Source organism: Orcinus orca, chromosome 15, assembly GCF_937001465.1.
Source record: "Orcinus orca chromosome 15, mOrcOrc1.1, whole genome shotgun sequence".
NCBI lineage: Eukaryota > Metazoa > Chordata > Mammalia > Artiodactyla > Delphinidae > Orcinus > Orcinus orca.
The window spans coordinates 24,162,471-24,180,210 of NC_064573.1; the positions used below are offsets into that span (position 1 = coordinate 24,162,471).

At 36.2% G+C, this 17,740-nt stretch overlaps 1 protein-coding gene across 4 annotated transcripts in view; it reads left to right on the forward strand.

Moving 5' to 3' along the window:
• DYM (dymeclin) overlaps positions 1 to 17,740 on the forward strand; it is a 375,320-nt gene that overhangs the window by 119,514 nt on the left and 238,066 nt on the right. For all 4 annotated transcript variants that reach the window (XM_033421381.2, XM_049697847.1, XM_049697848.1 and 1 more), the window contains exons 9-11: positions 11,864 to 12,046; positions 15,491 to 15,669; positions 17,507 to 17,632. In XM_033421381.2, the coding sequence (XP_033277272.2) occupies positions 11,864 to 12,046; positions 15,491 to 15,669; positions 17,507 to 17,632 (488 nt within the window). The remainder of the gene's footprint in view (positions 1 to 11,863; positions 12,047 to 15,490; positions 15,670 to 17,506; positions 17,633 to 17,740) is intronic.

The window sequence follows — 17,740 nt, forward strand, 5'->3', positions numbered from 1 at the left end:
CATGTAGGCCCCTCACAATCTGCCCTCTCTTTCCAGCCTTACCTCACTCAGAGTCTCCAGCTGGAGCGCCAGGTGCACCGAAGGTTCACCCCTGCCCAGCTTTGTCTGATACCATCCCATGCACCGAAATGCCCTTCTCTTCTCCTCCTGCAGATCTGTCACTCACCTTCACACCCCAGGTTACAGGCAGCCGCCTTTGGGAAGCTCTCCTGGAATGCCCAAGCAAAGCTGGTCCTCTTTCTTTGCACAGGACTCTGTGAAACTCTCAGAACATTGTGTTATAAAGACATTCCTGCCTGTCTTAAGAAGATTATGGGCACCTTGAATGTATTGAAAACAATTTATTCATTGAAGAACCTGTGCATGCCTGCCAAAGAGATAATTTAGTAAATGTTTATTCACCATAAAAAAGGGGCAAAACACCTGGGAGAGATGGTTCCTTAGGGGCATGTAAAGAAATGCAGATGTGGTACCAAGATGAACAGAAGGCAGTAGAGCCAAAAACACAATCCAAGCAAAATTATATATATATATATATATATATATATATATATATATATATATATATATGTGTGTGGGGTTCCGTGGATGAGGCTGAAGAGCAGGAGAGACTTCTGTCTGGCAAGATAATTTGGGACCAGACTCACTGTAAACCACAGAATGCTATTCCTTATAGCAAACAGATTGAATTTAGGCCTGTTATATCCCAAGTGCTTGAAGATCTGACTTGCGGTAAATTTTAAACTTGTAATACCCAGTGGAGGCCAGGGGACCCCGTTTATTGTTTTGGAGCTGGAGGGGCAGTGAGGGTAGTGGGGGAGAGCATCTGCTATAGACTCAGCACTGTGGGTGCAGACCCGCTTAGCTCTATTATGTGCGTAAGGAACTTGGCCTCTTTGAGTGTAATTTCTTTATGTGTAAAATTAGGTAAATGATAATTCTTGGTGAGTTATAAATTTGATAATTTGTATAGATCACCGTTTAATGGCAGAAACTGCTCTTTTTCTTCCCCTCTTTCTTTCACTACCTCTCCCCACAACAGTCCCTTGTGTATAGTAGTCTTTACTTATTTATTTATTTAATAAATTTATTTATTTTATTTATTGATAAGCTGTGTTGGGTCTTCATTGCTGCACGCAGGCTTTCTCTAGTTGCGGTAAGCGGGAACTACTCTTCGTTGCGGTGCGTGGGCTTCTCATTGCTGTAGCTTCTCTTGTTGCGGAGCATGGTCTCTAGGCGCGTGGGCTTCAGTAGTTGTGGCTTGCGGGCTCTAGAACGCAGGCTCAGTATTTTTGGCGCACAGGCTTAGTTGCTCTATGGCATGTGGAATCTTCCCGAACCAGGGATTGAACCCGTGTCCCCTGCATTGGCAGGTGGATTCTTAACCACTGCGCCACCAGGGAATCCCTGGTTCCATTATTTTTAAAATAGATTTTTACGAGAGTCAGTTTAGTTAAACCTAGATAACGTAATCAAGCACGCTACACCACAGTATGTCTCCTTATGCTGCAAGAGAAGGAAGGAGCACGTGCCTCTTTCCCCCCTGTTGCGGGCAGGACCCCACTCAGGGTACCTGGATTACTGGCATGGCATGTGACTTCTGACAGGTGGGCTGAGTGTGAGCACCAGTGCCAGTCTGAGTAATGTGTACTGCTGAGGCTTAGGGTCTTCATATTTCTTAGATGAAACACAAAGTTCTGGTATTTTCTTTGCTCACCTACTTTGGAGACCGTTAGTGTTAGTGTGTGTTTATTAACTGCTGGTTGGATTGTATTGAATGCTCTGTGGATATTTCTTCAATCTCATGAGTACTTTCAGACCATTTGATCTAGTGTTCACTCTTATTTGCATTTACTACCTGTAGCTTTCATTTGGGGACCATTTGTATCTTGGGAACTCTCTGGATTCATTAATTTGGAATCGTCTTTTTCAAATATTTATGAATGTGCTCTCTTTTCATAGATTCTACTTTCCTAGTCCCTCCTAAGCTCTTATCTTACTCTTCTTATCCTTTGATGGTAGATGATGTTGCTGTTGCTGCCTTTAAGGCATTTAAAAATTCATTTCAAAGTGGTCCGAGTTTTGGAAGAAATTCTTCCCATCTTTCCTTGAATGTCACTTTCAACCAAAGAGTAATAGTTACTCACAGATTCTCAGTTTTTAATGCCCAGGAGAGTAACAGCTGGAAAGCTATATGGAAAAAATGACTGTTACTGAGGTGGGAATAAATCTATTCTGCATATTTTGTTATAGTCGTTTGATTTATATTTACTCTTTCACAAGTGGAAGTTGAATGCTAATGTAGGCACTCATTCTAAGATTGTACTGTTAGAAATCTATTTGTAGATTCCAAATGGATTCTTTTTGGTTATTGATACTGTTAAAGTTAATAAACTTATTAGTATAGGTAGTTTTTGACAAAATCTCTTGCATAATTCAGACTTCAATCCTGATTTTTATTTGGAGAAAGTAAAGAATTTTGTATGAATATTTTTACATAAAATATAAAAAATTCAGTTTGTAAAATTAAAAATTACTCATTTCCTATTTAATATAATATAAAAAATTACATTGTCAGGGTGCAAAGGAATCAATCCACAGTGAAGAAGGGAGACACCCATGTCAAGCAACCCACAGTCTAGCAGGGAAGACAGTCATGCAAGCCAAGTGTATGAAGTAGTACAGCCGTGTATAAGAGAGTAACAGTGCGCAGTACTGTTTGCAGTAACAGTGAGAGCTCTAGCCCTAATAAGGCCCTTTAATTTTCACAGGGGTGACATACTACACTGTTGGATTTCCTCAGCTGAAGGAGGGGTGAATGGTTGTATTTGGTTAAAGCTTGTTGAAAGGTACTTATGTTTCTCTTCCATCATTAACACATATACCTCTATTTTATGTTTTGTTGGGGATGCCTCATTGCCAGCAGATGGAAAGGTGGCCAGGGTATTGAGGGGTTAGAGATCATGTACCATGGGAAAATGTTGTGGGAACAGGGCTTTTTTGGTTTGAAGAGTGGGACTTCTGTGTAAGTATACACTGCCAGATGCTTAGAGCTGTGATGTGAGGACTTCTCTGTTTTCCTACAGGAATATTTCCCCAACTTCACCCACATCCATGCAACAACCATGATTTTGTCTTATATGAGTACAGCTTGAATTCCAGTTTACTTACCTCACTTTTTCAAAAATTTAAGCATATTGTTTACTCTATCCTTATATTACATGGTGAAGTCCTTGAAAATTGAGATTGATATCCTAGTTTATATATTTCTAATATACATATAACTCTTGAAGATTTTTAAGAAGTGCCACACTTAACCATCTCTCACTTCATCAGTGGTCTGTGCGCCATTTTGGGAAACACTGCTTTAGGGGACAACCTCAGGACAGATGGAATGAGGTTACTGGGGAACCAGATATGGACCTGTTCAAGGGAAGGGCTATCTGTCCTCTGAGTGTACAGGCACAGTGCCCCTTTCTTATTTCTTGCATCAGATTTAATTTATTTAATGTTTTTGCATGGGGGTATGAGATGGGATTTATCTCAGAGGACACTAGATTTTTTATTCATTTTGTTTCCCTTCATACTGTACACTTTACTATAGTACCTGGCTCATCTTAGGTTCTCATAAATGTTTATTTTAAGGATATGTGATTCTAGAGTTTTACTTAGACCAGTGAATTCTGTTACCTTTCATTGTTTCTCCTTTTTGAAAACAGGTGTTATCTTCATGAACACTGAATTATTTCAGTGGATGCTTTTTCAGTTTTTCTTTAATAGTTCTGTTCTAAAGGAGTAAGACTTTTAAAGTTTCATATGGCTTATATTATGCTGGATTATAAATCAGAGGTTCTGAAAGATTTCAGACTACAAAGGTGGATAAAATGTTTTAGTGTGCTATGAGTTTTTAAAACATTTTCCTCTGTTCTTTTTTTTTCCTCTGTTCTTTTGTGGTGTTTTTTTTTTCTCTTTTTTGAGATGGTCAAAGCATTCCTTTTGGGAGACAGGCTGGGGGTTTTAATATCATGTTGTTTTGTGTTAGGAAAATTGAATTTGACTCAGAACTGTTTTAGGAACTAGCAGTCACCAGATATTTTAAGAGTGCTTTAAATGTAAACACATGTAAAAAAGTGAAAATATTAGTGACCTTCCCACCACCCTTCCCCCTTTCCTCTAGCACTGTAGTATGATTGGCTGTAGTTCAAGATTGTGTATGTTGCTGTTTTATATTCATTTTCAAATGAAAAAAATAAATTGCTAAAGAATGTTTTTTTAACATATAGGCTGATTACATAGAGAGGTACTTGAGGACTGTGCCCTTTAATAAAGATATAATATCAAATAGGGTATGTTTTCCTCAATAAACTAACATTTTAATATATTTATTTTAAGAAATATTGTTCTAAAGATATGTAAATATTTTTCAAATTTTATGGTTTCTTTTACTACATTATCATTTTAGAAATCAAAGCATTCTAATGAGAAAAACAAATCACCTTTAGTTCCTGTAATCAAAGGTAACCACTGTGAGCATTCTGGTATATACTTATCATCTTACAAAAAGGAATGCATACTGGGTTTTCTTAGTGGTAAACATTTTAATGTAAGTTTAACATATAGAAAAGTGTACAATTAGTGTATAGCTCAATTCATTGTCATAAAGTGAATGAACATACATGTCATTACCAGTCAGGTCAAGTAATCCCAGCGTCCCAGAAACCCGCTCGTGCACTCTCCTAATCGCTGTCCTCTACCAACTGCATGGGAAACCACTGTTGTGACTTCTAGCCCCGCAGATTAGTTTTGAACTTTATATAGATGGAATCACATGCTATGTATTCTTTGGCATCTTCTTTGGTTCGTAAAGTTCTTTCATGTTTTTGCATGAAGCATATTTTGTTCATTTTGATTATTATATATTATTTCATCTTAAGACTATCCCATATTTTATTTATCCTTCATACTGTAATGTATATGATTATTACACATTTGATTATTTCTAACTTTTGCCTGTTAAAATAATGCTGCTATGTGTATTTTTGTACATGTCTTTGCACATAATGTAAGCATTTTATTAGGTATAATAATTAGGCAAATTGCTGGGTCCTAGCTGTACATCATTCAAGTATAGTGGTTACAGTTAAACAGTTTTCCAAATTATTTTCACCAATTTACTCTCTCACTATAGAGTATATGAGAGTTCAACTTGCTCCACATCCATGCCCAACATGTTTTTGGAGAGGGAAAGGATGGAGTCATGTTTATTGAGATATAATTTATACACAGTAAAATTTACCTTCTGTTAGTTTTAGCAAATATGTATAGTCATGTAATAACCACCATAACCATAAGATTTTGAACATTTCCATCATCTTAAAAAGTCTCCTTGTGTTCCTTTGTAGTCAGACCCTAACAACTGACCCTCCAAACTAGTTATGCAATGCAGGTATCTACCACTTAATATCAGTAATCACAAAAATCAGACATTATGCCAAAAATACTGATCTGGAACCTATTTAAATACCATTATTTTAAATTTTAAAAATTATAGTGTATATAATAACTCAACCAGTTTTTTAAACCACATTAAATGCCAGTGTTTAACAAACTAGTGTGTTTTTATATAAAATGCTTAAAACATGGCTTCCTGATGAAAGTGATGATTTAAATAGTAATCTCTTCTCTTCCATTTAGTCATTTTTTTCCTCACTCTTCTTTACAACTTTTACCTCTTATTGTATAACACTTAGAAAAATCAAGGGCTCAGTGTGAAAGGTCTTAGGAAACACATTTAGTATGTGTGCCCAGTGGTGGAGAATGGCTCACACAGGGCAGGGCACTAAGATGCCCTGTTAGTTATGAACAACATCTGAGACATGCATCTCGTTTTTTTTGTTTTTTTTTTTAAACACTCAGTTCAGTTTCAAAATGTCAACAATTCTGTCACACCGGTTATCTTTGTAATGAAATTTGATTCCCCCTCTCCCCCAGTACGTTATTTTGTTTAAAATGTTTTGAGTTTTGGAGATACAAATATAAAAGATTATTTTATGAACACTAGTTGAAAAGGATTAAACTGAGTGATATATTCTAGGAAGTTTAGATATTAAAAACTAGCTGACATTCTACTGGGAAAATGTTAACCTTGTTGACATTCTGGGTGATATGCCTGGATTTCTAACCATGGGCTTGGTTTTCTCTTGTGTTGATGAGTTATGTCACAATTAATTCAGCCAGTTTCTTCTTATTCAGTATTTAAGTGTATATGTTTCTCTTGAGTTTTAAGATGGATAGCTCTTTAATATGATCTTTGTATTCATTCTTTAGAATAAATTGTGGAATTGGACTTGTTAGGCCAAATAATCTGCGTATTGTTAATGTTTGTGATGCACGTTACTTGACTGCCTTTCCCAAAGATGGTGCGTACCCATTTACAGTCCTACCACTGGTGTCTGAAAACACCTGTCTCCTAGTATTCTCATCAGCATTAAAGTATTATAGTTTAAAATATAGGACTAAAGCCAACTTTTTTTTTTTTTTTTTTTTTTTCCGGTACGCGGGCCTCTCACTGTTGTGGCCTCTCCCGCTGCGGAGCCCAGGCTCCGGACGCGCAGGCTCAGCGGCCATGGCTCACGGGCCCAGCCGCTCCGCGGCATGTGGGATCCTCCCGGACCGGGGCACGAACCTGTGTCCCCTGCATCGGCAGGCGGACTCTCAACCACTGCGCCACCAGGGAAGCCCTAAAGCCAACTTTTGACACTTACATTTAGAACTTTAAAAACAGCATGCTTTTCCTTTAAATAGCAAATATAAAATCTATATTATTTATATACTTTTAAAATATCAAATATAAAATCAGTCTTATACATTGTAAAAATAACCTTTGGTAAGTAACTGAAGTAAGAAAGAAAGTAAAGTTGAAGTAAAGGAACAAATTAAGTTTGTAAGTTGGAACCCTCTAAGGAATATGAAACATGAAAAAGATGTAGCTATTTTCTATCAAGGAGTCCACAGGAAGATTTGTGCCTAAGTTACATACATAAGTATAATCAATTTCAGACTGTGGTAAGTACAATGCTGGAGAGAGCTATATAATCAAAGTGCTGTAAAAGCAGTCATGTTTTTGCTTCATTAGAATAGACGACTCTGATTTGGACCTTAAAGGATGCTCTAAGCAAGAAAGAAAGTAGGAAAAAGAAATGAAAGAAAATTTTTTGAAACTGGGGGGAAGTAGAATGGCTTCTCTGGTTAATTGTAAACTTGGAAAAAGTCTAAACCAATGGTCAGTTCTACACATTGATTTCTGAGTTATTTCTCAACTGTTTTTTCTTCCAGGGTCATCCTGACATTTAGGTAACATTCTTTTTCTCCCTGCAAACTCATTACCATTTATTTATTTGCTTGTCTTTTCCATGTCCATTTCTCCTTTAGACTATAAACTTCATGGATAGGGCCTCATTGTCTTTGGGTTCTTTAGTGTCTAATCCAGTTTCTTGCACTTTGCCTAATCCACGATGGTACATTTCCTCTGTGGCTGGTATGTGACCCTTAAAAGAAATTAACTTCAAAGAAGTTTAGTGATCATCAGATATTTTTTCCCATACAAATGTTCCTAACTGGTGATGGAATTGTTCTGTATTTTGATGGTGTCAGTGTTAAATCCTGATTGTGATACTGTACTATAGGTTTGTAAGATGTTACCCTTAGAGGAAATTGGATAAAAAGGTGTGCATTTTTTTACAAGAGCATATGAATCTATAATTATCTTAAAAACTTAAATAAATTTTTGATATGCAAAAAATTTTTTTTAACTATTGTTTGGGGAAAAAAAGGTCTCTAACCAAGCAATAATATTTTGGAACTTTATAACACATAATTGTGTTAGGATATTGGTTTGGCTTTTAATAGAAATCAGATACCAGTGGCTTAAAAAAGATAGAAGATTAATATTTCTCTCACGTAGAAGTCTACGCTAGTCCAGGGGTGTAGGTAGGTTTGCTTCCTGAGGTCATCCAGGGACCAGAGTTCCTTCTGTCTTGTTTTGCCATTCCCTTGGTGGTATCCTCGTGCACAAAGTCAAATCTGTCGGCCCACCACTCTACCTGGGTTCTAGCCCATGGGAAGGGTGAGGATTTGAAGAGAAAATAATTTCCTTTTAAGGATATAATCTAAAACTCGCATGGGCTGCTCCCAGTCACATCTCGTTGGCTGGAATTTAGTCATATGGCCATAGTTTCCTGTAAGAAAGATTGGGAAATGTAGTTCTGCCCAGCTAAAGCTCAGGGCTTTTATTAATAAAAGGAAAGAGAGCATGGTATTGGGATCAGATAGTTACTCTGCCCCAGTGTTTGCCCTGGGATGCATGTTCAGTAACTTTATTGGTGAAACTGCCTGCCCTTATTTCTCTGTACTTATATAGGAAAAGTATAGATGTTTGAAGAGTTAGGTATATTTGTTGGATCATTATGGCAATGAAAATTGGTATGAATATTTGCTTCCCCTTTCTCTAACCTCCTCAAAGACAAAGTATAATTTTTTTCTTCTTTGTATTTTTTATACCTGGCATAGAGCCTAACCCTAATTAGGCACTCACTACCTATTTATTGACTGATTACCCTTTTATCTGTGTTAATTAAAATGTCTCTAGCAGAATTTTCATACGTATTTGTAATAGCTGACCTGCTTTCTCCTTAATTTCTTCATGGTCTCTGTTTTGTTACAGTATTACAGTCTCAAAATATATGAATATGACCCTTTTAGCAGATGTTTATAACTATGGATGACAGTATAGTATGTTATCATGTATTTTTTTTGTATAGTTTTGCTTGAATAATTAGTGTTCTGTAATGTATTTTTTAGATACAAGAAATCAGTTATAGTGGCAAGTGGCATGTTTAGTAATATAAAAAACAGTAATTTACCTTAATTTCGTTGTCTTAATAGTTTACTTTTGAGTTCAAAATTTCTTAAAATGAGAGTTCTTTTTCCTTTGGTTATTATTTTATTGATGTTTCAGTTTGTCATACTTTATATTTTTCTCACATTTTTATTGTTAAGGATAAATAATCTTGAGTCACTACTTTTAAAAGGTGGAATCATCAACACTAGATTTTTTCTTTTAGTTAATTTCAGTACTTTTTTAGTTTTAGTTAGATGAATTTTATTTTAAGCATTTATTCGGAGGACCTGAGGGATACAATTAAAAAACTTTGGAGACCATCCTTAATTTGGTTTTTAGAACAGAAGGAAATACACTGTAACTTTCCCTTATTTTTTTGGTGGAGAGAAGCTTTTTTTTGCCAACAGGAAAATGCAGTTCCACTAAGATTCTTGGGTCATAGATCAGAGGCTTGGATCAGCAAAAAGAAACAAACTTTCGGAAGAATTCTGGTCCAGTATTATGGCCAGTTTAAACTACAATGTAGGCAGTGGCAGGCTGCCTCATTTCTCCCTGTAAGGAAAGGCCACATAGCAGTAATATTTATCAGAGAAAGGAAGGAAGGCTGTCTGTCCGGTGGGGGTGGAGTGGGATAGCTTCTCAATAAAATGTTCATTTGTTGACATTATAAGCAGCTTTGCAGCCCTGTTGAAAAAACTTGAAGGGGGGTGGGGGGGAAGAAGACTTCAAGTTCTGTTAAAAGCGAGTCAGAATTTTGTTTGTGAAATTTGTCCGGTGCTAGTCAACTTTTATTTCTCCTAGTAATGAAGATGCACAGCTGTGAAAGAGAATCCCCCCAAAAATAAAACACTTATATTTTACCTTGGAGAGCATTTTGTGGTTTTTTTTTTGTTTTTTTTTTGTTTGCAGATTGAACTTTCTAATTGTGTTTTTCTTTGCTTGCAATCCTTGAACACACAGTGGTGGATATAGGGGTAGGCAGTCATGGAGCATACTCTGAGTGGAAGGAAGTGACTGGAAATTTTTAAAGATGTTAAGATAAACAACAAATCAGTCCCAAAGCAAGTAATACTTGGCTACTGGTTTTACTTTCTTATATAATTTTGATTTTCTTATTAAATGCCTCAAGTTTCCCAACTATGTCATGAACATTGTTTTGAATAAATTTAAATTTGTGATGTGTAGTGATCACTTATTTTTTTGGTTTGTTTTTAACTGAAGTACAGTTGATTTATATATAATGTGTTAATTACTGCTGTACAGCAAAGTGATTCAGTTATACATATATATTCATTCTTTTTTTAAAATATTCTTTTCCATTATGGTTTATCATGTGACATTGAATATAGTTCTCTGTGCTACACAGTAGGACCTTGTTGTCTGTCCATTCCATATATAACAGCTTACATCTACTAGCCCCAACCTCCCACCCCATTCCTCCCCCGCACCCTCCCCCCTGGCAACCGCCAGTCTCTTCTCTGTGTCCGTGATTCTGTCTCTGTTTCATAGATAGGTTCATTTGTGTCATATGTTAGATTCCACATGTAAGCGATAGTCTTTCTCTTTCTGACTTGTTTCACTCAGTATGACAATCTCTAGGTCCATCCATGTTGCTGCAAATGGCATTATTTTGTTCTTTTTTATGGCTGAGTAGTATTCTGTTGTATATATGTACCACATCTTTATCCATTCATCTGTGCTTGGACATTTAGGTTGTTTCCGTGTCTTGGCTATTGTAAATACTGCCGCTGTGAACTTTGGGGTGCATGTATCCTTTCGAATTACGGTTTTCTCTGGGCATATGCCCAGGAGTGGGATTTCTGGATCATATGGTAATTCTAGTTTTAGTTTTCTGATGAACCTCCTTACATTTAAGTCTTTCACCTCCTTGGCTAGGTTTATTCCTAAGTTGTTTTTTAATGTGATTAAATGCATTTTTTAATCCAGTTTCTGTATCAAGGAGATTTTTCTGGCCTTGTCAAATGAGTATGTAGCTATGATTCTTGTTCTGTACTTTGGCACTGCATATATAGTATGAGAATTGTCTGTACTTTGAGGGTTTGGTAGACTTATTTGTAAAAAAAAAAAAAAAATCTGGACTTGGATGGTTTTTAAGGATTGGCTCTTTGACTCTGGTTTACACTCTTACAAGGTTATTTGTCCATTCAGGCTTTCATCTTCTTTGGACAATTTTGTTTTCTCCTAGATATTTTAATATTTTGCTTAGGTTTTCAAATATATTGGTATAAAGTTGTATGTGAAATTTTTTTATAATTATGTGTATGTTTTGATATGTAAAGAAGAATTTAGAAAGATACATAAGAAACTTAATATTATCTTGGTTATCTATGGGAAATGGAAGTGGAATTATGGGAATAGGGAATGACAGTCTTTAAAATTTGTATGTCCTTGGACAATATGAGAATTTCCAAACTATGGACTTGTTTTACTTTCATAATCAAAAAAGGGAGTGTTATTTCAAACTTTAAAATGTGAGAAAGTATGGAATATTGTACAGAAATAGATTCATCTTACAAGTCCCAGCACATTTCTTTTTTGTAGTTTTCCACCAGAGTTGTATTTTTATTTTTATTTATTTATTTATTTTAACATCTTTATTGGAGTGTAATTGCTTTACAATGGTACATTAGTTTCTGCTTTATAACAAAGTGAATCAGCTATACATATACATATATCCCCATACCTCCTCCCTCTTGCGTCTCCCTCCCACCCTCCCTATCCCACCCCTCTAGGTGGTCACAAAGCACCCAGCTGATCTCCCTGTGCTATGTGGCTGCTTCCCACTAGCTAGGTATTTTACATTTGGTCCATGCCACTCTCTCACTTCGTCCCAGCTTTCCCTTCCCCCTCCCTGTGTCCTCAAGTCCATTCTCTACATCTGCGTCTTTATTCCTGTCCTGCCCCTAGTCCCAGCACATTTTAATTGTGTGTTTTCTTCTCAAGCTGGACTCTGGACTGTTTTCACACTGGGCGGTGTGGGCAGCAAAGCGGCTGCTGCTCCAGAAGTTTCTTCCCCTCTGGCCAACCAGAGTCTCCTGCTTCTGCTGATTCTGGCCAACCTGACAGATGCTGCAGATGCACCAAACCCCTACAGACAGGCCATCATGTCCTTTAAGAATACACAAGGTTTGTGGTATTTTTTTTTCCTCTGAATAGTCTTTCTAATGAAGAAAGAGGGTATTGTTTACCCCATATTGTGTACTTTTACTTGTGGAGATGACTGTCAAGTTGTATATTTTCATGTTGGTTAAAGATGAGAAAAACTAAATTTTCTGTGTATGTTCTCAGGAAGGTCACGTAAATCTTAGATGAGGGCTGTGGTTCTTTATATCCATTTATATTTACATTTCTTTCAGAGATAACCAAGCCAGCATGTGCTTAATTTAGATCCACCTGTCCTACCTATTAGGGATAGGAATTAACCTAGAAAACTCCAAATGATACATTATTTGAAATTTTTAATTTAAAATCTATATTCCATTTAGGGTTTTATATAACTAAAGATAGGAGCAGAACTCAGCAGACTTTTTCTGCAAAGGGGCAGATGGCTTTTGTGGTCTCTGTCACCACCTCTTAACTGCCATTGTAGCATAAAAGCAGCATAGGTAATACATAAGCAAATGAGCATGACTGGGTTCCAGTAAAACTTTATTTCCAAAACAGGTGGTGGGGTGCCTGTAGGCTGTAATTTGCTAAAACCCTGAAGTAGAGCACGCGCAGATAGTTCCATGTTGAAGCAGTAATCACTCATCAAAAGGTTATACTCTAAAAGCAAGATTAATATGGTAGCTAGATTTTCAAAATCCATCCAACACTAATATAATTAAGTTGGGTAAGAAGTGCAGTTATTGGCTAGGAGGATTTTTAACACTTCTGGTGCTCTTTGTTTGTTCCTTTCCAGAGCTGTTCTAGTATATGTTTCTTACAGACAGTGTTTGTTGAGCCTTTGCCATTTCTGGCATTATTATTTGCAGGAGGATATGAGTCTCTAACAATTAGATAGATAAGAAATGAAAACTCATGTATCTAATAGTATTTTCTATTCTCATTGCTGTACTCTTCTTGGTGACAGTGTGACTTTAGGGTTAAAAAAGGAAGGTTTGGAGTCAAGCTGACCTGACTTCATGTCACACTCCTGTCACTTCAAAGCTGTGAGGCCTTTCACAGTTTGCTTAATCTCAATAAGCCTCAATGGCCTTTTCTGTAAAATGAAGATAGTATCACCTAATAGGATTTGTATAAGTACCAAACAAGGTAAGGTTTTGAAATGATTAGCTCAGATTTTGCAACATAGCAGGTGTTCAGTATATGGTATCTGCTATTATTACTTTTGCTGCTCTGGCCAAATGATACTGTTTAGGGTTGAACCTTCTTGGGAGAGTCATCTTTTGGGAGACTGTGGTACAGAACAGTGTGATTCAGAACATTGGCTTTAGGGTTAGACTGACCTGGGTTCATATCCCAGATTATATTCTTTATATACTAGTTTCCTTATTTGTGAAGCAGGGATTATAATCTCTACCTCATAAGGTTCTTAGAAGAATTAAATGAGCATTTATCATAGGACGGACTCACTAAATTATTGCTGCTGTTGTAAGAAACAGTATAATGTGGTGAAAACAACAGGAGCTGATCTGTGTTTACTCATGGATGATCTTGGAAAAGTTGCTTAATCTCTCTAAGCCTCTATTTCATCCTTTGTAAAACTGGTCAGAGTAATGACATGGTTGTCATATGGGTTAAATAAAGGATAATACACATAAAGCTGTCAGTATAATGGCTGGTTCATAGCGCTTCTAGCTAGTAACATATAGACACGCAACATATGTATTCCATTTGTAGTCAGGTATAATACAGGTTGATGAACCTGTGTTATTCTGCTTCCATTGTAAAGAGGTGTAGTGTGTCCAGCATCTTCCTCCACCAAGTCTTCTGTAAATCCTGTAATATTTGCATACTCACAATATATTCAACACTTCCTTTTTGCCATCCTTTGCAAAAATATAGGTCAGTCTTACAAAACAATTATTTTTGTAAGTGTCAAAAATACAGTGCTAGGATTGAAAAAATAACCTATGTTCTGAATGTGGAAGGAAAAGTGAGGGCACTTTGTAGTAAAGTTGAAGACATGTTTTAGATGCATTCTTCTCACAAATAAAAAGGTTAAAAAGGAAAATCTGAGAGACATAGGACTGTGCTGTTGTAAAGATTTTGTTGGCACACGTTTCTTTTCCATAAGAGCACAGCTTCTGGAAATGTTAAAGCAGTGGTTTTTTAAAATTTTGTTTTGTTTTGTTTTGCTAGTGGTTCTGGGTCTTTAAAAAAACAATTCTTTATGCGTACTTGTCAAAACACATTAAAATATCAGCTCTTTGTGCTGTTATGTTCCAGTGTTTTATCTGATGAGACTATAATTTTCTCTAAGTCAGTTGACCTAGCTTTACCTCCTTTTAAACTTCCTAACCTTGCTTGCTTCCGTTTTTAAACAAATCCAGTAAACTGTAGGAAAGGGGCTATGTCAGTTTTGGAATATCAAGAATTTTCCCTATGTGGGTTGTAATTTATGCTTTTCATCATTCCAGTAACTCTACTTTAAAAAAATTTTTCTTAGTGGTTGTAGTCAATTAGTTTTAAGTTTTCCTTTAAACAAAAATGTTTTATGTTTTCCAAGAGTTGTCTTAGGTTTGATATGTTCTATTATAGAAGCTAATATTGAACATACTGATTTTGATATCATTTTAAAATTATCTAAATTATATGTTATCCTAGCTATTTTCTTCATAAATGGATTGATGACATTGATGGTTACTTCAGCCATGATAATTCATTTGAAAAAAATTAACTTAGCTTCAAGGCAGTTTTTTTTTCTTTTAAACTCTTATCTTACAAGAGAATTTTCTGTTTGTCTCTAGATATTTTTATTTAGGACTGATGGCCCTTTAGTTTTGGTAACAAAACATTTCAATGTTGTGGTTAAATTGTATATATTAAAGGTTGGTTGTTGTTTTTTTGCCTACCCCCAGAGCTGTATTTATTTAAGCTCATATTTTTATTGACAATTTAATTCAGCTATGTTAATGCAAAAATAGTAGTGGAGTCAAACTGCGTGACTTAGTGTTTTTTTATACTTGGCTTTAAAAAAAAAGTCACTCTGTTACATGGTATTTGCTCATATATTTATAATCATTGGAAAGCTGTGGTTTAGATAGTACAGAGAAATAAATTGTCTGAGTTTAGGTTGGGTTGGGTTTTTGTGTTTTGTGTGTGTGTGGTTGTTTTTTTGTTTGTTTTTGTTTCTTTTGTTTTTGGTGAGAACATTTCAGTTCTACTCTCTTAGCAAATTTCAAATGTACAGTACTGTGTTATCAACTGTAGTCATGTTTTAGTGTAGTTGTTTTTTAGGTAGAATTTAGAATACAAATTGAAATTTTGAGCCTGAAATGTAGCAACTTACACAAAATTAATGGGAACTGAATTGTATACATTAGCAGTACTTTTATTATTTAATATCAGGCACAGTCTAGAAAATAGTGTAATATTTTAAAAAATTTTGTGTTTTCCATATTCCAGATAGCAGTCCTTTCCCCTCGTCAATTCCACATGCTTTCCAGATTAACTTTAACAGTTTGTATATGGCCCTATGTGAACAGCAGACATCTGATCAAGCAACTCTCCTTTTGTATACATTGCTCCATCAGAATAGTAATATTAGAACATACATGTTGGCTCGCACAGACATGGAAAATCTTGTAAGTATCATATTAAACATGGTTTTATATTTTATAATATTTTGAAGAGTAATTTCTTTTCCCAAGAGGATATGTATATTTGCCTGGTTGCAAAGGTGATAGTCAAGAGGTTGATAGGGAGATGCCACCAGGCAAAGGCAGAGGTATGAGTTTTACAGTGTAGGAGACAGTGTACGTAGAGATGGCGTCACAGTGCAGAGCAAGAGAGCACACAGCACAGCAAACTTCCCTGTCCTTCAGGTCCTTAACAGCCACCCACTGCCCATGATTCAGCCTGGAGAAGTCCTCCAAGAAGCACTGGCTGCCATTGTCAAGAAGATTTTTATACCCTTTTGGTTCCTTTCCACTACTAAGTGCCTGCTCACTAAATTCAAGTAGCTGGTCACAGTTGTCGCATATTCCTGATGAGTATGGCTAAAAGGAAGGGTGATTTTTCAACTCAGTTTCCCAAGTGTCCTATCCCTTCAACAGGCTTTGACACTAAGGCTGTCTGAACTCAGTTCCTGGAGTGTTATAGTTATTTTAAGGTACCGTTGCCAGATATCATATAAATGTACATTACCCTTTACTATGTGAGTGAAATTGGTTCCAACTCCTATGGGCAATTATTGATTTCCATTATAACTAATGTGTAAACAAAAATGTTTCTATGAAAAGTAAGCTGCCTCACTAAGGTGTTGATGTCATGTTTGAAATACATAATTATAGATAATGTTGGACTGTTCATGCATTAATAAAATTGTGAACATCTCTGAAATAGCTGGCAGCTTGCTGGTGGCAACAGGAATGTCCCCTCTGCACCAAGTTTTATAGAGTGATAGCAGGATTCACCAGGGATTTGGTGGCCACTTTTTTTCAGCATTAAACATGAAAATAATGAGTAAACATGGAATATTAGAATTTATTTGAAGAGCATATTCTATGTCAGAGTGACACTAAGGACAAAAAAATGTGATGAACGAACCCATCTGCGCACCAGCTATATGTGGAAAACATTGGCTTAAATAGCAAAATTGGGTGTGACAGTGTACTGCTCATGTGAGTAAAAACTTGTAAAGAAAAGGCTTATTTACTAATGGGTGAGTGAATATAAGCAGAGACAATTCTGAACATGATGTAGCCTGAGGAAAATGATGGGAATAAGCAGAAAGCCCATGACATCATCGGCTCTAGAAAGTTCCATGGTAAGGATGTTGGTACAAAAGATCATGCAGGGGAACAGTTGTCTGTATATGACGGCAACACCAGTGAAAAGTTAGAAGGTTTTGTTTGGGGATTTTTTGGGGGGCTGGGATGGGGTGAGGTGGGGCTTGTATATTAGTTTTTGTTTTTAATGTCTTGCATAGGTTACTTTTATAATGTTTTAACTGATGTCCTTCCCTTTCCTTTTTCTTCTATAATTTGTTGAGTCTGTGATTAGAAAATATGTTACTGGTAGGAAATTCACTATGCTGATCTGATTTTGTTGTTAACAGTTCCTTTATCCTACAATCTTTGCTGTTAAGAAGGTAATGCTTGATATATTGCATTGTTTGTAAGAATACCTTATTGTGTAAGTTCCTGCTAGGCTGGAGGCCAAATCGCCTCTATTGAGTGTCACGTGTTGACCATGAGCCTAAATGGTCTCTGTAAACCCAACCTTTACATGGCGGCAGACCTTTGCAGAAGAGGATGCTTTTCTCTGGTGGTCCTTTAGTTATACAAATGGAAAGTACTTTCAGTCACACGCTGGTTTATTAAATTAAAGCAAAGGGTACATGATAAAAGTATAGAGGTTTAAAACATTGGTTTTATAATAAAGTAATGGTAATAGTAAATTAAAATTTTTATTCACTAGGTTTTACCAATTCTCGAGATTCTGTATCATGTGGAAGAAAGAAATTCACACCATGTCTATATGGCCCTTATAGTATTGTTGATCCTTACAGAAGATGATGGCTTCAATAGATCCATTCATGAAGTGGTAAGTTACCTTCACTTCAGTCGGAGTTACAGAACAGATATGTCACTCCATAAAATTTACTACCCTTAGTACCCTACTTCCTTCTTTTCCTTCTGGTAGATATTTCTG